The 27945-nt window shown below is 39.1% G+C and overlaps 1 protein-coding gene across 1 annotated transcript; it reads left to right on the forward strand.

The window, feature by feature from the left end:
• Window positions 1-2036: 2036 nt before the first annotated feature.
• On the forward strand, window positions 2037-27575 carry SLC40A1 (solute carrier family 40 member 1). Its single transcript, XM_029225332.1, has 8 exons — window positions 2037-2513; window positions 3004-3071; window positions 8750-8909; window positions 11122-11237; window positions 16647-16773; window positions 23086-23328; window positions 24129-24782; window positions 25942-27575. Exons 1-8 carry the CDS (start codon window positions 2471-2473, stop codon window positions 26253-26255), a joined length of 1725 nt encoding a protein of 574 aa, XP_029081165.1. The 5' UTR covers window positions 2037-2470; the 3' UTR covers window positions 26256-27575.
• The last annotated feature ends 370 nt before the right edge of the window (window positions 27576-27945 follow it).

A 27945-nucleotide genomic window follows, 5' to 3' on the forward strand; every position in this document is an offset into this window, starting at 1 on the left:
CAAGGCCAGGAGATTACTGTCATTTTGCATTTTGTGTGTATTTTGAGGATTTTTTATTCCATTTTCATTTTCAATTCCTTTCCATTTTATAAGCCCCAACTAATATATCTTGACTTTTCCCATTAATAAGGACTTAGGATTCCCCTGCCAAAGCACAAACACATTACTAGGTTTGGTGTTATGGATCTTGCTTGTTTTCTTTCCAAATTTTCTTTTCCACAAGCTTCACTATAGTCTCCCACCTGTTCTTTTTGCCGCCATTCTCTCAGTTTTGGCTTCTGAGGACTCCTTGGTGACAATGGAAAACAGAGTCTCCACAGTACATTTCGAGATATACATGACTTAGCTACTATTCCCACAAACATTTCTCAGACAGTGTGGACCGGAAGAAATTTTTTTTTAACGAACTGAATCTCCTTTAAGCTACCTGGAAGTTGGGGGCAGCACAGCACTCCCCTTATGGCAAGTAAAAATTAATGTAAAGCACTTGGAGGTCCTTGTTGCTGAGATATTCTGTGGCAAATATTATCTTTTGTGCCTTGCTTGAGGACCCGTCCACAAAATTCATCTCCAGTAAGAGGTTGCCATAATGTGGAGGGGTTTGATTCCTCTGTTCCCTCCTTCTGCAGGTGGCTCATATGAGTGTGCCTTGGTTTACTTCTCAAGGACATGTGGATACATGACCCTGTTCTCCAACTTCAGACAACAAACCAAACTTCTCCAGGAGAGAAGAGAAAGGACTTGAAAGTGTTTTGAAAGAAAGGAAAAAAAAAGAAGGCTTGAAAAGGACAAAGGCAGTTAACAGCAGTACCTAAACTGTAAATCCCCTATCTCTGACCTCCAGACCACATCCCAACTGAATCCAGCTGCACCCCACCCCTCGAACTCTGCGGCTCCTAATTGCCAGTCTTGATAACAGGGCATATATTCCCGTGTGTCTCCTTTCACTACTGGGTGTCAGTCCGGCCTGTGCTCAGGGTGTGGAATCTCGTTGGAGTTTCAATGTGTAGGATCCAGTCCCCCGGTTTTGAGGAGATTGAGAAGGGTAAGGTAACCAGGGGGCTATAGGGACTCCAGGGGTTCTGGCACAGAGGTGGTAGGGGTGGAGGTGGAAGAGTCAAGGAAGGTTCAAGTCTGGTGTTCTTCAGAGTCATTCACTGGCCCCTCCAGGAGGCCACCGAATGGCTTTATCTGGACAGGGACACAACTGGGATAACCGGTATTCCTGGTAACTGCCTGTGCTATACTAAGCCACTTGGAGGAGAGGTGGGGAAGGGACGCGTAGGTGCGGGCGAGGGCCAGAGGGCGTTGAGAGAGAAGGAAGGTTGGTAAAGGAACCGCTTGGGCTGCTTCCTCCTGGTTGCATCTTCAGGAAGGATTTGGAGACCCTAGCTCTGGGCTAGAGCTGGGTGCCTGAGTCGCTGCGGGACTTAACCTTTCCAAGGCTCCGTTTACTCCTCTGAAGAGGGCTGTACTCTGATCTTTGCGCCCCTTCCTGCCCTTTGATTCTGGCTCTTTGAGGGAAGCCCCGCTATGCAGTCCTGGGAAGAAAAGACATTCTCTGCCGCAGGCGGGCCGGAATGGGAAGGCCAGGAAAGCGGCCACTGTGACACGGATTATATTTATTTAGATACCTATATTAAAAATGATTTTCGTTAACAAAACAAAAAAAAGGATGTTCCCCCACCCCCAAGCCTGGGCTGGCGCTTTGCACGACGACCGTTGGCAGCCGCCCTCTCCCCGACTGGCCAGGCAGCTGGTGCAAAGAAGCGCGGCTCGGCCCCGGCCTTGCCGCTCGCCTCTCCCCGCCGCCCCGCCGGCTGGGCGCGCGGTCCTGCCCTTCCCGGCCGCCCGACCTCCCCGATCTCTTGTCGCGGCCTCCCGGAGGGCGGAAAACCCGGCGAGCAGAGTTCGTCCGGCGACGGTCCCCGCAGGCTCGCGGGTTGCTCGCGGCCAGTCGGACCCTTGCGCCACGGGCGGGCGGCGACTCCTGGCAAGGGCGTGGAGGGCGGCAGGGCCCCTGGCCTCGCGCTGCAGGGACGCCCAGATGGCCCTGAGAAGGAGGGGCAGCCCGAGCGGCGGCGGCCGGAGCTCCGCCCCAGGCCTCGTATAAGGGCCGGCCTGAGCCGGGCCTGCGGCGGCGGCGGCGGCGGCGGCAGCACACACAGGGCACCCGACGCAGCTCGGCCGGCCTGTTGAGCCTTCCCACCCGCTTCCATAAGGCTTTGCCTTTCCAACTTCAGCTACAGTGTTGGCTAAGTTTGGAAGGAAGACAAAAAGAAGACCCCCGGGCCGTTTTCCTTTTGTTTTTTTTGTGTTTTTTTGGTATAGTCGTCGTCGGAGGCTTTTTGCACAGAGCTGTTGTGTTTTCAACGGTGCTCTCTTCAGTTCCTTGCACTCCTCTTAACAAGCACCTCAGCAGGAGCGGCAGCCGTAGCAGCAGAAGAGCAAGCGGGGGGCGCCTGGTGTCATGACCAGGGCAAGAGAGCAAAACCGCCTGGGAAGATGCTGTGGTGAGTGGACCGAACGCATGTGGTAGAAACAGGTTGCGCAGTGGAGACCGGCACCTCCACGCAGGTTTTGGAGAAATGTGACTCAGCTGTTAACCAGTGTGATTAGTAGCTCGTTCGACTCATATTTTGTTGGGGGTTAAGGAAGAAAGGCATTTCAAGGTATGGGAAAAGGGGCGTGCACACAGGCAAGGATGGAGAAGTAGACTGGGTAGTTTGGATTATCTTGTCAAAAATAAAATGGAGTTAAAGAATGTTGAAACAAGAGCTTTTTTCACTGTATGTGAAGTTATGCAGTTATTGACCAAGAGGTCGTGCTGAATTTTTCATCGACCTATCAATTTCTAGATGACTTGATGAAATGTACATGGTTTGCCCCACAAAGTAGTTTTTAATAATTATGTTGAATAAGGACAAATGAGTAAGCATTCCAATCTCAGCTCACTCAAGTGACTAAATACGCTTTTTATCTGCCTACTGTGTGTCTTTGCAGGATCCTTAGCAAACTACCTGATCTCTGCAAAATTCCTTCTCTACCTTGGTCATTCTCTATCTACATGGGTAAGTGAAAATCTACAGTAATTCTTACAACATGCTTGCACAATTTCTTGTTGCCTCTCATTTGGGCCAGTTGTATTAAGCCATCTTGCAGTTTTGTCATGCAGCTAAAGAAATAAATGAACCAAACATACATGCTCTAACAAAAAAGTTATTTTCACCAAAGATATTTTCCCATAGGTGTTAGTAAATTAATTTACTATTTACTATTTAATTTACTATTAATTATTGAGCTATCATACTTTATGTAGACTGGCAGCTATCCAAAAACAGGATTAACAAGGACAGGACTATTTGCATTGTTTGTAAATTGTATTTTGCATTACAAGGGTTAATAAATGGTAATATCTGCTACTAAGAATGGATGGATGTCTCATGGACCTTCTATTTTTTCACATTTTAAGATATTTCTCTGTTTTCTTCTTTTGTTAAAATTATAAGTTCCAGCCAACTGCGCTATGAAAATACAGTAGAATAGTGGAGTGACTGAGTTAGGCTAAAAATAGCATTCTAAGGTTAATTTAAATATAATTGACCCCAAGAACAAATATCTGAGTGGTGAAAATTCTGGTCTTTTAAAATGTTATCTGTAGCTAGATATGTGTGGGGCATCTCAGTCTATCTTAAAAACCATCATCCAACAAAAATCAGCAACTGACTCATAAGTCTCCCTCTGACTTCTTCCATGGTCTTGGAAGAGTCCCAGTGTTTCTGTGGGCCTGGATTCCTCCATCAACACTCCTCAACCCAAAAGAATAATCCCCAAGGGATGCTAGATGTGTATTTAATTAATGATGATTAGAATCTTTTAAATTAAACAATTGGTCTTACTGTTTAAAAGCAATAAACCTGTGTAAATTCTATTCATGCCTCATGTATGATATTTAATTTAAAAGAACCGTAAGTAAGGGGAAAGAATTTTGAGAGTAAATTTTGTGAATGTTATTTTCTTTTTAAACTGGAAACTTCTTTTGGATCGTTCTTAAGACATGAATGCAAACTATTGTATGAGGAAACCTGTACCCATGCCCTTGGGAAATTATTAAGCTAAGTTATCAGCTCTTTAAGAAATAGCAGTTCAAAGATGGCTTTTTTAGAAAGGCCAGCTTCTTTCTCCCCAGAGGCTTAGACAGGGATGACTCTGCAAATACATGTAAACAAGGTGGACTTGGCTTGAGTTTCATTTCCAATAACTGATGATTCTGAATAGAAATTGAGTGAAACTACCCTTAATTAATTTAAATCCAATTAAATTGTTCTTCCAATTTAATTCAGTAAGTATTAAGTATTTTAAAAAACCCAGTAAGTGATGGAGATAGTATCTGAAATTCTCACCTTGTGGTCTGGACCTATCTCTTAGGGGAAGAAGGTGCCTAACTTCCAAACACTGATTAAGTTTAAGGTTTATGCGACCTTTTGTTATTAGGTTGGCAGGTCAGATTTGCCAAAGGAGTGGAACTGTGGTTGCTCCAGGAGGATCTTTTTTGTCATGAATGGAAAACACAAGAAAAGTGACAGATGCTTACTCCAGTCTTACAGTAAATTGAGCAAAAGGAGTTCTTGTGGGAAACTTGGATTAAAACAAAACAAAACAAAACACAGCAATTGTAGTCGTGTAAGTTGTAGTGGATTTTCAGTTATTGTAGAGGAGTGTAAAAGAGGAATGCTCTCTAATTCAATCTTTTGAGTTTTGTCTCCTGTTTGACACTTTGCCTGATTTTATTACAACAAAAGATGTCTGCTTATTTATTATATATGTATATACATACATATGCATGCCTATCTATGCATTACCCTACTGACTCTGCCGATCCATGGTTTCCTATACACTTGAGTATAGAGGTGTTAGGGTAGAAGGTTATATTGCATTAGGTTTGTGTGAGGTTGAATACTTTTTATTTCTGACTTCATTTCTTTCTGCCAGTGGATCAATATATTTTACTCTATACTACTGGAATACAAAGTATGGTAAGAAGTGGATCCTGTCATCAAGGAGCTTATAATATAATTCAGGTTGGGCTTTAAAAAAATATATCTAATTACAAAAGAATAACTAACAGTGTAAGGCAGTGAAAAAGGGTGGCCAGTGCTGATATCTTATGCATTATGCTATGGACTGTCTCCATTTATATGCCATATGTCTGCATGGTGCCAGATCTTACTTCCTTGGGTTTCTCTCATAGGTCTTTAACTACTTCATGCAAAATGCCACCTTCCTGCCCCACCCTACTGCATTTTTCCTCATAGCATTTATACCACCTGACCTATTCTAGATTTGTTTTCACTGGGTCTCTGTTCACTGGGATGCAAGCAGCATGAAAGCATGAATCTTGATTTTTGCGCACTGCTGAATCTCTAGTGCCTGCAGTATTGTTGAGTACATAGTAGCCTCTCAAAAAGTATTCAATGCATTAATGACTGTGATCATTCATTCACAGACATTCATTTGGCCTTTGGCTCTCAGTGCACTGGAGGTAGATGAACATGTAAACAAATCTTCAAAGTATGATGAGAGCTTGTGGGTGGGCAGGAAATGGATGTTAGGAAGGAATGGCTGGGTGGGCCTGAGATTGCACTTAGTCAACCTTTACAGAGAGTTTACCTGATTCTTGGGCTTTGTGAGTGTAGAGTCTGTTACTTCTTAAAGCCTAAACACTTTGGAAATTGGGGCAAGTGGAGCAGTTTTTGTTTGTTTGTTTTTTAATTAATTTATTTTATTTTTGGCTGCACTGGGTCTTTGTTGCTGTGCACGGGCTTTCTCTAGTTGCGGCGAGGGGGGGCTACTCTTTGTAGCGATGCTCAGGCTTCTCATTGCAGTGGCTTCTCTTGTTGCAGAACACAGGCTCTAGGTGCGCAGGCTTCAGTAGTTGTGGCACGTGGACTCAGTAGTAGTGGCTTGTGGGAACACAGGCTTAGTTGCTCTGTGGCATGTGGGATCTTCCCGGACCAGGGCTCAAACCTCTGTCCCCTGCATTGGCAGTTGGATTCTTAACCACTGAGCCACCAGGGAAGTCCCAAGTGGAGCAGTTTTATTCCTGTCCATCAAGGAGGAGGCATGCCATACAGGCATAAGCAAGAGAGAAAACTTTCATTTCGTAGCACTTGTTTCAAGTCCTGCTTTAAAGCGAAAAAATAAAACAACAAAGAAAGAAAGAAGCACCTACTGTATAGCACAGGGAACTATATTCAATATCCTGTGATAAACCATAATGGAAAAGAATATGGAAAAGAGCACATAACTGTATCACTTTGCTGTACACCAGAAACTAACACAACATTGTAAATCAACTATACTTCAATAAAAATAAATTTTTTTCAAAAAGGAAGAAGCAATAGTAGTGGGATAATATTTCTTATTCTTTATGTTAAGAAAGAGGAAATTCACTCAGGGAGGCAACCTATCATTTGAGGCATTCATATGTTTTTGTCTTTTCAGAGGAATAGAGATTAGGATAAAGTACCTCCCCTCACCTCATGCTATTTTATTCTAATCAAATCTAAATTTGTTTCTCATGTTAAAGATTAAGAAAATAGCTTAATTTGTTATTCTTACTGACATTTTTTTTTTTTTTTTTGTGGTACATGGGCCTCTCACTGTTGTGGCCTCTCCCGTTGTGGAGCACAGGCTCCGGACGCGCAGGCTCAGCGGCCATGGCTCACGGGCCCAGCCGCTCCGCGGCACATGGGATCTTCCCAGACCGGGGCACGAACCCTTGTCCCCTGCATTGGCAGGCGGACTGTCAACCACTGCGCCACCAGGGAAGCCCCAATTCTTATTGACATTTTTATCTTAATGTGTGAACTTGTCTTTTTGTTGGTTACAAATTGTATGTGTAAATATATTTTTAGTCATTTAGTACAAGGGTATTTGAAATGTAATTCCAACGGAAATGGAAAAGATTTCTGTTTTCAAAGCAAACTTTAAAAAGCTGTCCCAGAAATATGAATTATGGTACTGATTAAGCGTCAAACTTCTTGAACATTCATGGAGCAAATCTAACGTAGCAGAACAATATAGTTCATAAATAAGTCTTATTCTGTACTCATTTACAGCCGGGATCCACGGCATATCCACTCCTTTGTTGATTCCGCAGTTATTTGTTGTGTTTCTACTCTGGGCTGTGCACTGTGCTGAGGGTTGAGAGTGCAGAAGGTTCTAGAGCTCACATTCCAGACCATCGAGTGAGAATCAGTCTTTCAAGTATGGTATTTCCACTGGCTTCCAGTGTCTGTTTTAACGTTTACTTGGCCATGTTCACCCTATCCCTCAAGGCCCTAATCTTATGTTAATTTTAAATTGTGGTTCTAAACAATGTTCATAATCCTCTACACCAAAGTTTCTGTACCTTGGCACTATTGACATCTTGGGTTGGATAATTTTTTGTTGTGGGGGACTGTAGATGCCAGTAGTAAATCTATCCTCGCAGATGTGACAACCCAAAATAGCGCCAGACATTGCTTAGTGATCCTTAGAGGGTAAAATCACCCCCCACTTGAGAAATACTGGTGTACATGAAGTTTATTGTAAATGATTGCTACAGAATATGCGCATCAGTTTAACTTTGGATGCATGAGATTGTTGTCTTGCCTTTATTAAATGCTTAAAAGCATTTGCCATACTAGGATAATACTTTGCTCCTTATACATTAAATTTTTCAGGAGGATGTTAAGAGACATTGGAAAGAACTAGGAGTGTAGTACTTCTTCCAATCCATAAGGAGCCTAGCCTGGGAATTTAGTTTCCTGTAGTGATTTCTTAGGGATAGGTTATGATAGAACATTGTTGTCCTGTTTTAGGTTAACCTAACAAGTCAGGGATGGAGCCTAAAAGCTCATATCAAGGTCCATTATAGATTTCTCACACATTAATTTGCCTGACTCATTTAAAAGCTTCTGTTATTCCACATTTTGCAGCAATGAATTCCAAAATTCCCTATATACTCTGGAGTGAAGAAATAGTTTTTTTCCCCTTTCAAAACTCGTCTGTGTCGAAAATAACTACTGCGTCGAAAATAACTAAATAACTACTTACGTATTGATTTCTAACATCTTCATTCATATGGTGCCAGAATTTGCACATATTAACTTCATCTTTCTGATTGTTCTGCTGTTTTATGACTTTGAAATTTATTTATGAAAATAGAACATAGATTTTAGAATGTTAGAGATAAAAGAAACTTGAGAGGTCATATAGTCCATTCTTACCATTTTACAAATTGGGAAACTGGCTCTTTCTTGACATTCAAGGCATAACTGATATTTGTAAACTATACTTGTTTCATTCTGGTTCAATAGCAAACTCCTTTATGCCTTTCAAATCAGGATAGGTAAATCCCAGGCCTGGCTAGAAACCTGATACAAAAAGGAACAGGTTTTATCTCAAAAAAACCTCCTTGGGCTTGGAAACTGTATTTTTTTCTAGAATGATAGGGAGTACGTTTGTTTCATTAACATCGTGCTTTTTTCGGGTTTACTTAGTATCTGGGCAAGAATATTTTCCATTGTGCCAGGACAAACAGTTTTAACACCTGACTACATTCAATCCATAGAGGAATTGTTGACTTTGAGAATCTTGTAATGTAGCTAGAAAGTGCCCTTTTGTTAAGGAAGCAACTTCTTGAGTATAATTGACTAGCAACATACAACATTTTATCAGAACCTTTTATCTTCTCTTATTCAAGGGGGATCGGATGTGGCACTTTGCAGTGTCTGTGTTTCTGGTAGAGCTCTATGGAAACAGCCTTCTCTTGACTGCAGTCTACGGGCTGGTGGTGGCAGGGTCTGTTCTGGTCCTAGGAGCCATCATTGGTGATTGGGTGGATAAGAATGCCAGACTTAAAGGTGAGTGGTGTTATAAAAGCCTTTGTGTTTGTGGGACTAGTGCCTGAGCTAGAGAGAAACCTCTGTGACTAACCCACTTTGCGTCTGCAGCCGCCACCTGAGTGATGGGGTGCTCAGTGGCAGCACCTCTGCATGGAGGGTCCTGGGGCTCCTGCCCAAAGTTGGGATGCCAGGATACTGAGTTTATAGATTTTGTGGGGTATATTTTTTGGCTGTTCGTAAATTACAAATGTTAATGATTAACACTGTGGCACTTTTCTGCGAACCATGTTAAACATTAAGAGTTTACCTAACTCTGGCATCCTTTAACCATGACTTGCACTGGAGTTCGTTTAACAGCTTTAACATCTATCCTCTGGGTTACTGTGTTTTATATAGGCAGGTATGTAGGGGAAGTGAAAACAATGGATTCAGAAAAGAATACCTGAGTCTGGATCACAGAGAGCTGAATTATACATTTTTGAAGAAAAAAGAAGTGATAATATATTAACATTTATTCTAGAGCATTAATACTGAAATCATTAAGTATTGTATAGGAAAGAGAGAAAGTGAATGAACAGTTTAATTATTCAGAATATAAGGGCAATTTGGATAATAATTCAGGGCAAAATTTTCCTTAGTTCCTCAGTTGATAATGCTAAGACCTGGCCATGTCTATCCTAGACACTGGGGAAAGACTGAGGTATCTGTTTCTTTCAGTGCAGGATAACTGCCCCCGGATAGAGAGCAACTGGATTATCAAATTCCAGGACTGGATGCTATTAGTAAAATGGCCAAGATGGACATTTTTCTATTTTGAGAATCGATAGACCAAAACACATATAGAAAAAGGTTTTGTATCCTGGAAAAACAATTTCTACTTCTTTACATCATTATACATAGGAACGTGGGAATGTTATACATAGAGACCTTTAACCTTATGACTGTTGAGCACTGAAATTGTAGTTTAGGATAGAATGTTGAGTTGGATGAAGAAGAGTGTGGTGGGATAGCAATCTTGCACTTATCCTATGTAATCAACTCATGTGACAACCTCCATGAAAATCTTCTTTGATGTCTCTAGGCTGAGTTAACCAGAGACACTTTTTTTTCCTGCACTCCCATGAAGCTTTGTTAATACCTCTGCTATTGCACTTATGCACTTATAATTATCCTTTCACATGTCTACCTTTCCTCTGGTCTGTGGGGTCCTGAAAGCCAAGAACCTCATTCAGTTGATATTTAATAGCCTTGTGCAATGAATGAATGAGTTATATGTTGGGATTTTATTTCAAATTAATTTCAGAAAGCAGTTTGTTTTGTCTCAAGGCTTTGATATAATGTTCCAAGCCAGAATGAGCTTTACTGTCCTTAAAGGCAAGAGCTGTAATTATACCTTACATATACAACCCTCTGTATTTTTCAAAGTGCTTTCAAAGTATTTTATTTGAGCATCAAAATGACCCCGTAAAGTAAGGAAGGCAGGTATGTATTATATCCTCGCCTTATAGACGCAGACATAAGAGATATTAAGTATTCTTCCCTAGATCATCTTCCCTCGTTAGTGGCAGAGAAAAGACTACAAGGTGTCCTTACCTGGTATCCTAACCTGTCCTTATGCCAGTCCTTTATCTACATGGGTGCCTCAGTCTCAGAAAGTTGGCATTTTCTGTGAGAAAAGGTGTAGTTTAGAATTTCATAACAATGCAAATAACTTTAGTAAAAGGAACACACTGCTGCTTTATTCTTGGCAATTTTTTATATGTCCTTCCTGTTTATCCATACGATCTTACCAAGTTCAGCCTGCCATCTAGGTTATGGATTCCATGACCTCTTACTTAACCTCCTCCATAACCTCCTACATGTTCTTATTTTTGCCTAAGCTACAAAGCCCTGAAAGGTGGATCTTTTTTATGTAGTTAATATAGTTCTGTTTATGACAGTAAACTTTAAAGTGAATAAACTGTGAAAATGAAAATGTGGTCATTATGAATGGCTTCAACTAACAGGAAAAATGAGGGGTAGTTCTTTATTCTGTCTGCAAGTTTTACTGGTCTGATGTGGTATGCTGGGCCCTACTGGAAATAGTTGAGGCAGAATTTACTTCAGGAATATTTTTATTTCTTGTAGTAATTTGCATATGCATTAATACAGTAGAACAGTGATGTATGGATAAAAACATCTCCTTTGAGATGTTTTGGTGTATGAACACTTTGTTTCTCTCTCTGTATAGTGGCCCAGACTTCACTGGTGATCCAGAATGTTTCGGTCATCCTGTGTGGAATCATCCTGATGATGGTTTTCTTACATAAAAAAGACCTTCTGACCATGTACCATGGATGGGTTCTTGTAAGTTCTCAACAAGATTCTTGATGGTAGAAAATTGAATGTCTGTTATTGGTAAAAGATGAAAACTCTTTAAGGGAGTGTCTTTTCACAAATAGGGCCTGTTAATTTTTTTTTTAATAACTGTATATTTACAAATTTAAAGATACCAGAAATACATGGACGTCAGAGAAAAAACCAGCATGGAAATTAGAACATATTCAGAATGGAAAGATAATTTTTAAAATTTAAACATAGCATGTCAAAACCAGTAGGATACTTCTTTTTTTTTTGTAATATTTGAAGATAATTTTATTAGTAGTATTACTAAAGAACAGTGATTATTTTCAGTCTGTAGTCAAAGTATTTCCTTCCCCTTTGTTGAATGATTATTGTGTGTAAGTTGTATTAGATGCATTTGAATGATAGAAAAATGATTCAAGTGTGGATCCTGTAGGGAGATTAGATGTGACACATAATAACTATGATACATGGTAGCATGATTAAGTGCCTTCGAGAAAAATGGAGTTCTGGGTTGGCCATTTAGGTGGGCCTTGAAAATAGGATGTTATTCTCCCAAGATTTCATTATGAAATATTTCAAACATTCAGCAAAGTTAGAAGAATTCTCCACTGAACACCCACATACGTACCACTTAGTTTCTACTTCTGCCATTTTATTATACTTGCTTTATCATATATTTATCCATTGGCACATCCATCTTCCCATCAATCCCTCTTCGTTTTTAAAATTTATTTTTGGAATGATGGACTGGCATTCATAAAGGCATGAAAATAGGGGAAGCACAGTTTCTCTGAGTGATGGATGTATGCAACACACAGAGAAGGTTTGAAAAGTGTAGGAAGGAGAGTTTCTATTGTCAGACTGAACTTGGACTTTATATACATTATGAAAATAATATTGTGCTATAGACCAAGTTTCTCTATGAGAGTGTATGTTTGTTTTTGTAATATAAGAAATTATGAAAATAGTATTACATTTTTCATTTTTTAAATGCAATTTCTCAGAAACATGCTCATGTGTAAAATAGAGCATGGAATGCAGTGTAAAGACAATGTGCTGCACTTGATTTAAAACTGATATACAGAATTTGGTAATGCAGGGAACAGATTACATAATTGACTTAATGCAACTAGTATACATTTATAAGATGTTTAGATTTTTGCTTGGTTTGTTCTTTTTTTTTTTCTAACAGCAGGTTCTTATTAGTTATCCATTTTATACATATTAGTGTATACATGTCAATCCCAATCTCCCAATTCATCACACCACAACCACCAACCCCTGCCGCCACCGCTTTCCCTCCTTGGTGTCCACATTTGTTCTCTACCTCTGTGTCTCAGTTTCCGCCCTGCAAACCGGTTCATCTCTACCATTTTCTAGGTTCCACATATCTGTATTAATATATGATATTTGTTTTTCTCTTTCTGACTTACTTCACTCTGTATGACAGTCTCTAGATTCATCCATGTCTCTACAAATGACCCAATTTCATTCCTTTTTATGGCTGAGTAATATTCCATTGTATATATGTACCACATCTTCTTTATCCATTCGTTTGTCGATGAACATTTAAGTTGCTTCCATGACCTGGCTATTGTAAATAGTGCTGCAATGCACTATTTGATTTATGGTTTTCTCTGGGTATATGCCCAGTAGTGGGATTGCTGGGTCATATGGCAATTCTGTTTTTAGTTTTCTAAGGAACCTCCGTACTGCTCTCCATAGTAGCTGTATCAATTTACATTCCCACCAACAGTGCAAGAGGGTTCGCTTTTCTCCACACCCTCTCCAGCATTTGTTGCTTGTAGATTTTCTGATGATGCCCATTCTAACTGGTGTGAGGTGATACCTCATTGTAGTTTTTTTTTTTTTTTTTTGGTACGCGGGGCTCTCACTGTTGTGGCCTCTCCTGTTGCGGAGCACAGGCTCCGGACGCACAGGCTCAGCGGCCATGGCTCACGGGCCCAGCCGCTCCGCAGCATGTGGGATCTTCCTGGACCGGGGCATGACCCCGTGTCCTCTGCATTGGCAGGCAGACTCTCAACCACTGCGCCACCAGGGAAGCCCCTCATTGTAGTTTTGATTTGCATTTCTCTAATAATTAGTGATGTTGAGCAGCTTTTCATGTGCTTCTTTGCCATCTGTATGTCTTCTTTGGAGAAATGTCTATTTAGGTGTTCTGCCCATTTTTGGATTGGGTTGTTTGTTTCTTTAATATTGAGCTGCATGAGCTGTTTATATATTTTGGAGATTAATCCTTTGTCCGTTGATTCGTTTGCAAATACTTTCTCCCATTCTGAGGGTTGTGTTTTTGCCTTGTTTGTAGTTTCCTTTGCTTTGCAAAAGCTTGTAAGTTTCATTAGGTCCCATTTGTTTATTTTTGTTTTTATTTTCATTACTCTGGGAGGTGGATCAAAAAAGATCTTGCTGTGATTTATGTCAAAGAGTGTTCTTCCTAAGTTTTCCTCTAAGACTTTTATAGTGTCTGGTCTTACATTTAGGTCTCTAATGCATTTTGAGTTTATTTTTGTGTATGGTGTTAGGGAGTGTTCTAATTTCATTCTTTTACATGTAGCTGTCCAGTTTTTCCAGCAACACTTATTGAAGAGACTATCTTTTCTTCATTGTATATCCTTGCCTCCTTTGTCATAGATTAGTTGACCATAGGTATGTGGGTTTATCTCTGGGCTTTCTATCTTGTTCCATTGATCTATATTTCTGTTTTTGTGCCAGTACCATATTGTCTTGATTACTGTAGCTTTGTAGTATAGTCTGAAGTCAGGGAATCTGATTCCTCCAGCTCTGTTTTTTTCCCTCAAGACCGCTTTGGCTATTTGGGGTCTTTAGTGTTTCCATACAAATTTTAAGATTTTTTTGTTATAGTTCTATAAAAAATGCCACTGGTAATTTGATAGGGATTGCATTGAATCTGTAGATTGCTTTGGGTAGTGTAGTCATTTTCACAGTATTGATTCTTCCAATCCAAGAACATGGAATATCTCTCCATCTGTTGGTATCATCTTTAATTTCTTTCATCAGTGTCTTACAGGTTTCTGCATACAGGTCTTTTGTCTCCCTAGGTAGGTTTATTCCTAGGTATTTTATTCTTTTTGTTGCAATGGTAAATGGGAGTGTTTCCTTAATTTCCCTTTCAGATTTTTCATCATTAGTGTATAGGAATGCAAGAGATTTCTGTGCATTAATTTTGTATCCTGCAACTTTACCGAATTCATTGATTAGCTCTAGTAGTTTTCTGTTAGCATCTTTAGGATTCTCTGTGTATAGTATCATGTCATCTGCAAACAGTGACAGTTTTACTTCTTTTCCAATTTGTATTCCTTTTATTTCTTTTTCTTCTCTGATTGCTGTGACTACGACTTTCAAAACTATGTTGAATAATAGTGGTGAGGGTGGACATCCTTGTCTTTTTCCTGATCTTAGAGGAAATGCTTTCAGTTTTTCACCATTGAGAATGATGTTTGCTGTGGGTTTGTCGTATATGGCCTTTATTATGTTGAGGTAGGTTCCCTCTATGCCCACTTTCTGGAGAGTTTTTATCATAAATGGATGTTGAATTTTGTCAAAAGCTTTTTCTGCATCTATTGAGATGTTCATATGCTTTTTCTTCTTCAATATGTTAATATGTTGTATCACATTGATTGATTTGCATATATTTAAGAATCCTTGCATCCCTGGGATAAATCCTACTTGATCATGGTGTATGATCCTTTTAATGTGTTGTTGGATTCTGTTTGTTAGTATTTTGTTGAGGAGTTTTGAATCTATATTCATCAGTGATATTGGTCTGTAATTTTCTTTTTTTGTAGTATCTTTGTCTGGTTTTGGTATCAGGGTGATGGTGGCCTCAGAGAATGAGTTTGGGAGTGTTCCTTCTTCGGCAATTTTTTGGAAGAGTTTGGGAAGGATAGGTGTTAGCTCGTCTCTAAATGTTTGATAGAATTCACCTGTCTGGTGAAGCCACCTGGTCCTGGATTTTGTTTGTTGGAAGATCTTTAAGCACAGTTTCAATTTCATTACTTGTGATTGGTCTGTTCATATTTTCTATTTCTTCCTGGTTCAGTCTTGGAAGGTTATACCTTTCTAAGAATTAGGGCCTGTTAATTTTGATCTCTGTGTCTATTTTAATATCCCCTACTATTTTTGTCTTTTGGCCCTTAACAGGCTTTCATTAAGTATTGTTTGAATTTAAATTTCATTCTATTGGTTGTTTTCCTGTTTGTTTTGTTTTATTTTTTTATTTATTTTTGGCTGCATTGGGTCTTTGTTCTGTGTGTGGGCTTTCTCTAGTTGCGGAGAGCGGGGGCTACTGTTTGTTGTGGTGCGCGGGCTTCTCATTGCGGTGGCTTCTCTTGTTGCAGAGTATAGGCTCTAGAGCGCAGGCTCAGTAGTTGTGGCACATGGGCTCAGTAGTTGTCGTTCATGGGCTCTAGAGCGCAGGCTCAGTAGTTGTGGTGCATGGGCTTACTTGCTCTGCGGCACGTGGGATCTTTCCGGACCAGAGCTTGAACCCATGTCCCCTGCATTGGCAGGCAGTTTCTTAACCACTGAGCCACCAGGGAAGCCCCTTCCTGTTTGTTTTTTAATGGCAGTTCTAAGTTTGTTACATAAATCAGTTGCTAGTTTTAAGCTCAGTAGTATTAACCTGTAATTTTTTCACACCATTTAAGAAATGGTATATATATAGGTATATAAATCAGTCATGATGGTGTTCTTCTAATAATAAGTGGTATTTCTGTTTGAGGACATGGACTAGATAACTTCCCACACTCTGATTTCATGATAGCTTGATGGAAAAGAGGAGAGAGATGGGTGTAGTGGAAAGCAGTGAATTTGATGTTCCTATTTAATCTGCTTAGGTATATCTGGATTGATATTGTAGAGTTTCACAGCCAGGTAGGACAAGAAATCTTCTAGTCTATTGCCTTCATTTTGTTGATGAAAAAAGTAAGACAAAGTGATGTTAGCTGATTGCCCATTGTCATGCAACTGGAAAGTGTCAGAACTCTGATTTAAATTCAAGTCTTCTCACTTCCCCGTCACTGTTTTTTCCAAAGGACATATTTGTGGGGAAAATTAAAAACCACCCCTATGTTAGCACTTTATGATAACTATGTGACATAAATGTGCATATGACTATTAAAATTTTTTGTATTATGCGTACCACAGATGATACAGATTAGAAAGACATTATGCCCTTTAACTTGACCACTGGTGTTTATTGTTTCATGCGTACAAAGTAGAATGATTTCTTATGATTTTATGAAATGAAATTAAAATAGAAATTTTATTATTATGTTACCAAAGACCATTTTAAACTATATTGTACAGTGAGGTAGGTACAGTATGGTAAAACTGACATTTTAATAATTTTTTCCTGTAATTCCTTAGACTTCATGCTATATCCTGATCATCACTATTGCAAATATTGCAAACCTGGCCAGTACTGCTACTGCAATCACAATCCAAAGGGATTGGATTGTTGTTGTTGCAGGAGACGACAGAAGCAAACTAGCAGGTAATTTGCTTTTCTCTTTCTACCGAATGGGTTTTATCAGGATTCCCTTTAAATCAGTGGTAGTAAATGAAGCTTAAGCCTTTTTCTCCGAGTATTTCTTAAGAATAATAAATTGAAGTCATAGTCTTTTTCTTACAGCATTATCTGTCTCAGTGCAAAGATGTACCTCACTGTTATGAAGCTAATTTATAGGATAGTGACCTTCTCTTTTATTCTATGCAAACCTGGCAAATAGGAGAACATTTCTTTTGAGCTCTTTCTTTCAAATTCTGTTAACTGTTTCTAAATGTTTTCTTAATACTTAGAACAGTGAAAATCTGACTTGTGATTTTAACAGTCATACTGTGGATATTATTACCAGTACTTACTGGTTATACTATGGATATTGTGTTTATCCAAACAAATGGAAACAACTTAATTCTAGGAGAGACTCTAGAAGTTAATTCCTTCAACTTTAAAGCCATAATTGGTAACTTTTGTTACACTATGTATGGTGTTATGTAACTGCTATTATGAATACTAAAGAAATACAGGATAGAACATGGGTTCTTACAAAGCTTGCATCTTAGTTGTCCCTTGGAAACATATACAAGAGGAGCAAAGAAAGTCTGAAGAGTGCTTACAAAGCAACACGTCCATTACCTCAAGATTACTTGGGCTCAGAATGACCCACCTCACTCGATATTCCCCACCTGCCCCCCAATACAGCACCCAGACACAACTTGGATTGAAATTACACAGAGTAAAGGAGGAAGGCTACACCTATCTACCGATCAGGTCAGCTGAGTCAACTCTGCTGGTCATTGAGATAATGGGTATCACAAACACATTTCCCAACCATCCTGACTGACAAGGAAACCATTCCTGATGACTTCAGTGGCTTATCAGGACACAGAGGCAAGATTGAGTACGGGGGTCAGCAAGCAACTTTGTTTGACTAGACACGTGGTTTCCAAAAAAAAAAGAAAGGTAGAAAGGAGGTTGAGAGAAAGGGTACAAAATCTGTGGAAGGTCTAAATGAAGAAAATGAAGAATTTGCTTAAAAGTAGTCACTTTGTGGTAGCAGTAATAATACTGCTCCAGATAGAAATACCACAGTGATTTTAGAGGATGGTGAGTGTGGAAGATGAATTTATTAACACATGTGAGTCTGGATTGCAGGAAATTCTCTCTGGAGCTAAAGTAGTGATTCTCACTGATTTTTCTTCCTGTGATCATTTACTAATAGGAAATAATTCCATCTCTCTTTTTTGTCACGTGGAATTAAAAGATAAGACTTTGTCCTTTTTTTTTTTTTTTTGGTGTTTTTTCCCTGTTATTTATGTTCTCTTTTAGTGTGCAATTTTACAGATGTAATACATGTCCATGTTTTAAAATTCGAAGGGCACAAAAAAGATATATTTTGAAAACAGATCACATATATATCTGTTGAAATGTATTTGGGGGAAAAGTGGCTTTTAAGATGATTTTCTTTCTCACATAACTTTCTGGGATCTTTCTGACTACAAAGTGATATTCCAGAAAAATAACAAAAATATGACTGGCCATTTCTCAGCTGTCCTTTATTTGAGGAATTATTGCAGAGTGGAAAAATCCAGGCTAACCAGTCTATTTTCTAACCTTCTGGAGTTTCTCAAATTTAAGAAAGGAAGTAAGCTGCCTGTTGAACTCTTGTCCACTGCGAATTAGCTTAGGAAGCGGTGCTGTTTCAAATCCAGCCCCTAGAACGGGTCAGTAGCCTAATGAAGGAAAACCTCCATGTTGTTTTTCCTCAGGTTTTGACCTCCATGTTTGTTTTAAAATTAATTAAAAACCATGCTTCAAAACAGGAAACAGAAACTTCTTCCATCCCGAGGGTCAGCAAGGCTCTAACCATGGGTTTTTGGTACCATTCCTGCTAGAAGGCAGAGTTACAGAACAGAAAAAAAGGAGGAGGGTAAAGGAAAAGTAGAAGAGAAATTTTTGAGGTTGCCAGCAAAGACTGTTAGAAACCAAGCAGGAGATGGGGCAGGGCTGGCTGAACCGGTGTGCGCGCGCGCGCGTGCGTGTGTGTGTGTGTGTGTGTGTGTGTGTGTGTGTGTGTGTGTGAGTGAGTGATGGGGGAGGGGTGTGCCCATAAAGAGGGAAGGTTGTGAGCTGGATGCTAATTGCCCCCATTTCCTCATCCCAATGTTTCTTGATTTCAGAGTAGTTTTTAAAATTGGAAGTTGTATCACCGAGGGTAAAGAACAAGAGAAATTTTCCCTGGAAGGTTGAAAAGTTTTATAACTCCAGTGGCATCAGGTCAAAATATCGCTGTTACCATCTAATTTAAACAGCTCCAGGAAAGATGCTCGTTTCCTACATGAATACTGTTAATTAATCTGTTAACTAATTTGTCTAGGTACTTGATTTAGTGTTTTATTAAAACATTCTTTGGAGCCATGACCCTTAACCTGTCAAACCTTTCTGAAACTCATTTCCTTTGCCTGAGTTTTTATTCCATCTGTTGTTTTATTTTCTTTTTCATTTCCTTTGTTAATCACTTTTTATTAATAGCTTCTGAGGTTTTTCTTGTCCACCATTCTAATGAAACATCTACTGGTTGGCTTGATCAAGTACGAAAGATAACTTTCTTGTTTGAACTCTATTGACTGAAAATTGATTTCATATTTGAGGTAGACAAACCTGCTAGCTACTATTTGCTCAGCAAATCTGTTTTTTATTATTATTCTATGAGATGTAACATACCTTTTATAATAGTAAGTAGTTACTGAATGTCATGCTCTGTGCCACAGCTGTAGCTGAAAACAGTTAAATTGGAATTAAATGAGCACAGATTTGTGTGTTTGCGTAAGAATAAATACAAACCTGCAAAAAGAATATGTTTGCACATTCAGAGGACCAATTCTTCTCTAGCCTGTTAACAGTAAAATGATTAAGTCTTTTTCAAAATTATTATTTCATTCATTCTGCTTCAGAAAAATAAAATCTGTTTTCTGACACTACATTACATCTAAACATTATTAGCTTCCTGAGATAGAAATTTCTAAATTCTAAATAAAAGATAGAAATTTGTGGCATTAGGAAGGTTCATGAGCACTTGAAAATGGAGGTAGTGAAAGATTAACAAATCATTTTAACTAAATTTTGTTTTTGTTCTGGGGCCTTCAGATCCAAGAGTATATTTTCATTAGTACTTGATTTTTGGATTCAGATTATTGAGTTATTTGGATCAATTCTACACTTCCCTGTTAGGAGCTTATTAGTAGGGGCAGATGGAAGTTAATGAGGCCATGGCAAAAAATGGCTGTGTGTAAGATCAATGAAAACCGCCTTTGCCTCTCAAGCGAAAGGTGAAATATGTCAAAGTTCTCCTGTTATCATATAAGCATCCTGCACACATAGGACTAATTGGAAGGCAGTTGAGGACCAGGAAGAACTAGAGAGAGAATAATGGCAGTTTTCTATTAATGTACTTATTAGTCACATACTGCTTTTCCCTTAAAGCGCCCCACATGATTGATGAGAACTTGTCTCAATAATTTTCACTCTACTCTGTGAGATAGAGAATGAGAAAGTAGGTTATTTTCTTGACTTCCTCTCCTTTATTCATCTTGTCCTCTACTCTGACTCAGCTACATTCCCATGGTCATACCCTAGACCTTGGTATCACCACTAAACCCTCCCTTTTCATAATCTCAATCTCCAGCATCCAAGACTTGAGCTATACCTCCTGTCTTTCCAGCTCACTCCTCCTGGTACCCCAGCCATGCTCCAACCTGATTGGCACCTACAAGCCATTAATTCCACTACCTTTTTACTGCTCATGACCTTTCTTGTCTCTCCTCCTTACCCAGCTTAAATTCCAAGATCAGTTGTTCCACCCATATGAATGCCTCCTAGTGTATACCCTCAGCTCACTTGGCCTCCTCTCCTTTTGTCACTTTCCTTTCATAAGACCTTGCTTAAATCCAGCTCTCCACAGTAGCACATGGCTGGTAAAAAACGTACAACTTTGCTCTCTGTTAAAGCTCATGACCATTGGGTTCAAGTTGGCCCTCTCATGCTGCCAGATGATCATACTATTTTCTTTGGTCCCTTCTTTCTCCCACTTTCCTAAAGGACTATTTCTCACTTTCTCCTTTCTCCTCATACATTCAGTACCTCCTCTCCCATCCTCACTTTCACTGATGACCTTGCTTTGTATTCTACTGAGAAAATGGAAAAATGAGGAGAGAACTTCCGTGTGCTCCCACCTTCACATCACTCTTCCTACTTGTACCTGAGACCGTTTACGTGACCTACACTGTTGAATTGCTTGCGTTCCTAAGAACAGCTCTGCCACTTGTGCAGTAGATTCAGATTCCATCCCTTCTCATCTACTGTATCATTTGCATCAGCATATAAACATGCTATAACTTTTCTCATCTTAAAAATCCCTGTCTTTACCCCTCTGTCACCCCATTTCTTTGTCCTTCTTTTGAACAAAACTTAACAAAAAGAAATATCTGTGCTCACTCTTTCCAATTTCTTTGCTTGGTCAGGGCCTTGCTTTCCATAATGCCAGGGGGGCAGCATTCACACTGTGAATCCAGGGGGTGCCACTCACTTAAAATATAATAGAAATGGTGTCCCCTGGAGTTGGCACCAATCTCTTAAACCAACTTCAATCAGGCATTTGCCCTTACTGCTCTACCAGAACTATTCTTTTTGAGGTCCTCAGTACCTTCCGTGTGACCTATCTAGAGCTGATTGTCAGTGCTCATCTTCGTTGCCTTACCAGCGTCACTTGCCAGTTGATTATTCCCCTCTCTTTGAAACACTCTTACCTCTTGGCTTCTAGGACACCCTGCTCTCTTGTTTTTTCTCCTCTTTTGCTGATTCCTCCTCATCTTCCTGACCTCTGAACATTGGCATGCCCAGGACTCAGTCCTCAGACCTTGTCTCTTCTCATCTACCCTCACTCCCCTGGTGATCTCATCCAGTGTCATTGCTTCAAAACTCAAGCTGCCGATGACTCCCAAATCTGGCACATGCTTCTTCCCTAGACCCCAGACCTGTACGACTAACTGTCTGCTTGACGGGGCCTCTAGAGATGTATCAACGTCTCTAGAACCAGATGCTTATTCTTTTGTCCAAAACCTGATTCTTCTGAAGTCTTGTCTTTCTCAGTAAGTGGAAACTCTGTCCTTCCAATAGTTGCTCAGGGTAAAAACTTTAATACTTCTCTTTCTGTCACATAGCATACCTAATCTGTTTTCAAGGCTTCTTGATTCTACTTCAAAGTACATCCAGTATCTACTTCTCCACTTCCATTGCTACTGTCCTGCTCCATGCCACGTCATCTCCCGCCTGTCTCCCTGCCTCTGTGCTTGTCTACACACACCCACACACACACTTACTTTACACTGTTTTCTCATCACAGCAGCCAAAATAAACCTTTAAAAATATGTCCTGTGATACCACCTCTCTGTACCTTAACTTCCAAAGGCTTCCTGAGTCATTCAGTGTAGAAACTGAAGTTTGAGTAATAGACTAAGACCTTACATGATTGGGCCAATCTTCTCTCCTCTCTGACCGCCTCTCTTCCTATCCTCTCCCTTCCTCACTCTGCTCCAGCCCTACTGGCCTCCTCGCTGTTCCTCTGGGCAAACTCCTCCTGCCCCAGGACTTTTGCACTTCCCTTGGTCTGGAATTGTCTTTTCCCTGATATCCGGATGACTCACTCTTTTGCCTCCTGCTGCTTCACGCCTCTGCTGTGATGCTCTCTTTTTTTTTCAGTGAGTTCTTCCCTGACCTTGCCATATATAAAACTGAAATTTCCCCCTTCCCCTGAGCACTCTCTATGCCCTTTTTTTTCTGCTGTATTTTTCACTACAGTATTTCATGAACATCTGACATGCTCTATATTTACATGCTTGTTGATTTATTATTTTTGTTTTCCCTTGGGAGTGTAAACTTCATGAAGACAGGGAAGGATATTCTTCGTTTTTTGTTATGGTGCCGGAATGGTGCCTAGCTCATAATAGGCATTTAATAAATGCTTTTTGAAATAAATGAATGTAGAGTTACTATCGAATTCATTTCTTAAAAGCTGATGTCAGGCTCATTTATATAATCCCAGGGGAATCACGATTTTTGAGGCAAATTTAATATGACTTGATCCAAACAACAAATGATTTTCTAACAAAATGGTTTGCTTGCAGAATGCTTTTAGAAGTTTACATCTTAGGAGTCTACACTCTTAGTTTATGAGTTGTATTATGTAAGTGGGCAGTCTGTCTTTGATAGATTTGCATACTTATCTGCCCCTTTCGCCTACCTCTGTAGATATGAATGCTACAATACGAAGGATTGACCAGTTAACCAACATCTTGGCCCCCATGGCTGTAGGCCAGATTATGACATTTGGCTCCCCAGTCATTGGCTGTGGTTTCATTTCGGGATGGAATTTGGTATCCATGTGTGTGGAGTACTTTCTCCTCTGGAAAGTTTATCAGAAAACCCCTGCTCTAGCTGTGAAAGCTGCTCCTAAAGAGGAAACTGAGTTGAAACAGCTGAATGTATACAAAGGTAAACTCAACAAAATGTTTAATCCCTTTATTCTTATTTTCAGACCTTAAATGTTGGTTAAGGCCGAAATAATTTTGAATTTATATCAGGTTTAGTTGCCACTGAAGGCCTGCATGAGGTTAAATATATCAATGTGGTAGTAAGTCAGAACCCAGGCTCTTGAGGGTCCGAGGAGCAACTCTGGGTTGAACCTCAAGGAGTTGGAATGGGACCCCTGACCCTTTTCCTTAACAGGAACAGCAAACACAGAGGGGCAATTCATTGAGGGAGGGCTGGGCAAAATTGAGCCATAGTAATGGGAAGAACAGTGGGAGAAAGAGAACAAGAGAATTCCTAGGAATCTATAAAGAAGGGAGTTAACACGCCATTTGTAAGACAGTGGAAGGGAGTGAGGACATGAGGTGGGCATTTTTCAAGAAGAGAAGAGGAAGTTGGTCTTCTGAACAAATGTAACCTTAAAAGGGTCCCAGAAAATAAGATTCTGTGTTTCCCCAGACAATTATTATATGTTATCTGATCTGTTTTCCTGATGTTTACTTTGGTGGGATTATAATTTCTGAGAGAGAGGGGAAGAGAGGAGGGGAGAAGTATCAATAGTATTTTGTTTCTTTAACATAAATACTTGTAGATTGTTCCTCAGCTGGAATTCTTAGATGAGTAAAAGAAAATACATTTTATATTGTAGTATCCAAGGGTGATACCCTCCATGGGTGAGGGAGAGGGGAGAAGAAAAAATACTAAGATAGTTGGCTTTTTCCCCCATGTCCCCTCCCTCAAATAATAATGTCTTTTATTAACAGAAACTGAGCCAAAATCCCTGGAGGGAACTCATCTAATGGGTGAGAAAGACCCTGACATCCATGAACTTGAACATGAGCAAGAGCTAAGTTGTGCCTCCCAGATGGCTGAGCCCTTCCGCACCTTCCGAGATGGATGGGTCTCCTATTACAATCAGCCGGTGTTTCTGGCGGGCATGGGTCTTGCTTTCCTCTATATGACTGTCCTGGGCTTTGATTGCATCACTACAGGGTACGCCTACACTCAGGGGCTGAGCGGGTCCATCCTCAGTATTTTGATGGGAGCGTCAGCCGTAACTGGAATAATGGGAACTGTGGCTTTTACATGGCTACGTCACAAATGTGGCCTGGTTCGGACTGGTCTGATCTCAGGATTTGCACAGCTTTCCTGTTTGATCTTGTGTGTGATCTCCGTGTTCATGCCTGGAAGCCCCTTGGACTTGTCTGTTTCTCCTTTTGAAGATATCCGTTCTAGGTTCATTCAAACAGAACCACTTTCAATTACACCTACAAAAATATCTGAAATCATCTCTACAACTGATATGCACATGTCAAACGGATCTGATCCTGCTAATATTGTCCCAGAGATGAGTCCTAAATCTGTGCCTATAATCTCTGTCAGTCTGCTGTTTGCAGGCGTCATTGCTGCTAGAATCGGTAAGAAATCTCTTTTTGTATATTAATGAACTAAAGTGTCTTTTTGCAGTGTGGTTTCAGATAATTCAGCAGTAAGTGGTCTAAAATATTCCCTGAATGTTAATTTAAGCAAGATCCACTATTTATCCTTATGTATAATCCAGTCACTTATTATGAAATTTTTATTTTATAGTTTAAAAAGTCTGTATTTGTGTGTGTGTGTGTGTGTATGTATGTATACCTTCTTAAAACATGGTTAGGCCTTGAAATTTTTTACTAAATGGATATCTTACTCTTTTAATGTAGTTTACTTAATTTTTCAAAAGATATTATCAATAATAATTATACTTTTAGTAATTTAGAGTCTTTATATTGCTATAACTTTACCAAAAGGACTGTAATTTAACAAATATGTCAATGGGACAAGGTAAAAAAAAGGGGTTGGGGTTTAAATTAAAAAACAAATAAGACAGTAGTTAGGGAAAAAAAAATCCTTCAAAGGTCTCCTCTAGCTGACATTTGTTTATTGTGTACTTTGCCAAACAAATGGATTTTATAGCTCTGGAAGGAAACATAATGTAAAGACCTCTTACAAAGTAAAATTTAAGGAATCATTAATAGAGTACTGATGAATTATCTCTGCCTGAAATCGTTCTTGAAATGAAACCATATTTATCCTGTGATACAAAGCAGTTCATTAATTTATCAAAGACATTAATATTTAAGCAAGACAGCTTTATTGTAGGGGCTTTAGAACCCAAACAGTAAATGTATTAATGGTTTAAAGTTTCCTTACACTTCAACGATAACAATATATTAGGTCTACTCATTTTAAACTTTAAAAATACTAGTAATTTTAATAGGATTTATTATGTCTCTGATTTCAGAGTTTTGCTTTCATAGTATGAATAATCACAGAAAAACAGAATTAAGAAGTTTGTAGATTAGACTTATTTTTGTCTTGTGGCTGTAAAAACAATTTCTTGAAACAATTTAACTCAGTGTTTATTAATGAAAAATAATTCTCTAAGGCTAGGCTATGATAAATATACATATGGTGACTTGAAGGTAATAGGGTTAAGTATGTATTTTGCACATGTCAACAGATTTTTAATCTGTAAATCTGAAATGTACAGCTATAAGTTAAAATTAAGTCTCTAAAAACTATCTTTTATTATAGGTCTTTGGTCCTTTGATTTAACTGTGACACAGTTGCTGCAAGAAAATGTAGTCGAATCTGAGAGAGGCATTATAAATGGTGTACAGAACTCCATGAACTATCTTCTTGATCTTCTGCATTTCATCATGGTCATCCTGGCTCCAAATCCTGAAGCTTTCGGCTTGCTCGTATTGATTTCAGTCTCCTTTGTGGCAATGGGCCACATCATGTATTTCCGATTTGCCCAGAAAAGTCTGGGCTCCCAACTTTTTGTCTGTGGTCATAGTGATAAAGAAGTTACAGATGCAAATCAAACTAATACATCGGATGTGTAAGACAGTTTAACTGTTGCTATCCCTGTTACTAGGTTATGTAGAGCACATGTGCCTATTTTGTACTTCAGAATTCCAATAAATGGCTCGGTGTCTCTCTCTGGTTTTACCACAGCTATACCTTGAGGGCTAAAAGCTAGTTAGGAAACTTGAGCCAGCAGAAATGAGCTGGTTAATTTCCCTTATATTTAAGGGTGGAAAAAAAATAGAGAAAGAAAAACTGTTTAAATATGGAGACTAAAATAGTAACACTGATTTTCCCTATTTCTCATGAGTAGGTAAAATTTTATATAAAAGAGTGATTAGTCATGTGAATTAAGTTATTCTTTGGCAGATTTTTATTATCTGTACTAGAATTCAGGTATGTCAGTTTTCCCTAACACTCTTGTTCAAGTCTAGCTAATTTACTTTTTAAAAAAATCTTATTCTCAGTTATATTATAAAAACAAATTCTCTTCCAAGGTTGAAGATTAAAATTTGATAACCAGTATTATCCTTATTGATCCGATTGATGTTAAGGGATTTACCTCTATGTGGAAAAATGAAATACTTAACTAGAAGTCTCTAATAGGGTTTATGGTTTAACTTTAGAGACCACCTTTGTATTTTTCTTATCAGCTAGGGCAAAATATTGTATTAAGCATATGTAACACTTCATAAAATGGCTATTGTGTAAGCTGAAGATAGAAGCAAAGCTGTAGAGTAGATTTATAACACAGTGAATGCATGAGGACTTCAAACACGCCAGTGGTTCGGCCATAGAAACTAGAAGTTAAAAGTCACACGAAGGGCAAGTTCTGGATTTAACTCACGTTGCTATCCTTAATGATCTCTGTCGTGGAATATGAGGGAATTAGCCTTCAGCCTGGCAAGTTAAATGTAGAAAGCAAGCCCAAACTTGGAAAGGTTTGGTTTTATAAATCATTTGATTTACTTTTAACATGCTTGGTAGAGCATTTTTACTTTTACTGTTTTGTACCCAGGAGTTATTTTTACCTAGTTGTAGAGCAAGACTGTTCATAAATGTATCCCTTTCAAACATCTTTGAGAAAAATAGAGGAAAAAAACCCCTTTTGTATATATATTTTACAAGTAAAAACTGTTTTACAAGTCATTTTGCAACATGCCAGTACCAGTGGGGTACTTTGCCTTAACTGTTCATGCACTTTCATGGAGACTGCAATATGTTGCTCTGAGCACTTTCTTTATCCTTGAGGTTTAATCTTTTTCTCCTTTCTATAGTATGACATAATGATTTGCTATGTTGTAAAATCTTTGTAAAATATTTCTGTATAAAAACATTTTAAAAAATCTTGATTTCTTTTTCCTTAATTGCATTCCCCATTTGTTTAATATTGCTTTTGTTACAGAACATCTGTTTTGGGTAACATCTGTTTCTCTCTAAAGGCCTACAGTTTCATAATAATTCACAGTTTTAGATTTGTCTCCCTGCTTATATGTCTAGTTTATGGTGGCTTGGATAAAAGTATAGTAAACACGAGGCCCAGGACTCATTCTTTGACTTTGAAGAAGTCACTTTAAGCTCTCTTGAGTTGTTTTCTCTTCTGTAAATTGGAGATGATATTATAAAACCAACCCTACCTACCTCCCAACTTCCCTGACTGAGTCAAGTGAGATAATTCTTGTAGAAGCACTTTGTGGGCTATAAGACAAAGTTGTAGTATTACTAGAA

Source organism: Monodon monoceros, unplaced genomic scaffold, assembly GCF_005190385.1.
Source record: "Monodon monoceros isolate NGI ecotype Baffin Bay Population unplaced genomic scaffold, NGI_Narwhal_1 Super_Scaffold_16, whole genome shotgun sequence".
NCBI classification, from domain to species: Eukaryota; Metazoa; Chordata; class Mammalia; order Artiodactyla; family Monodontidae; genus Monodon; species Monodon monoceros.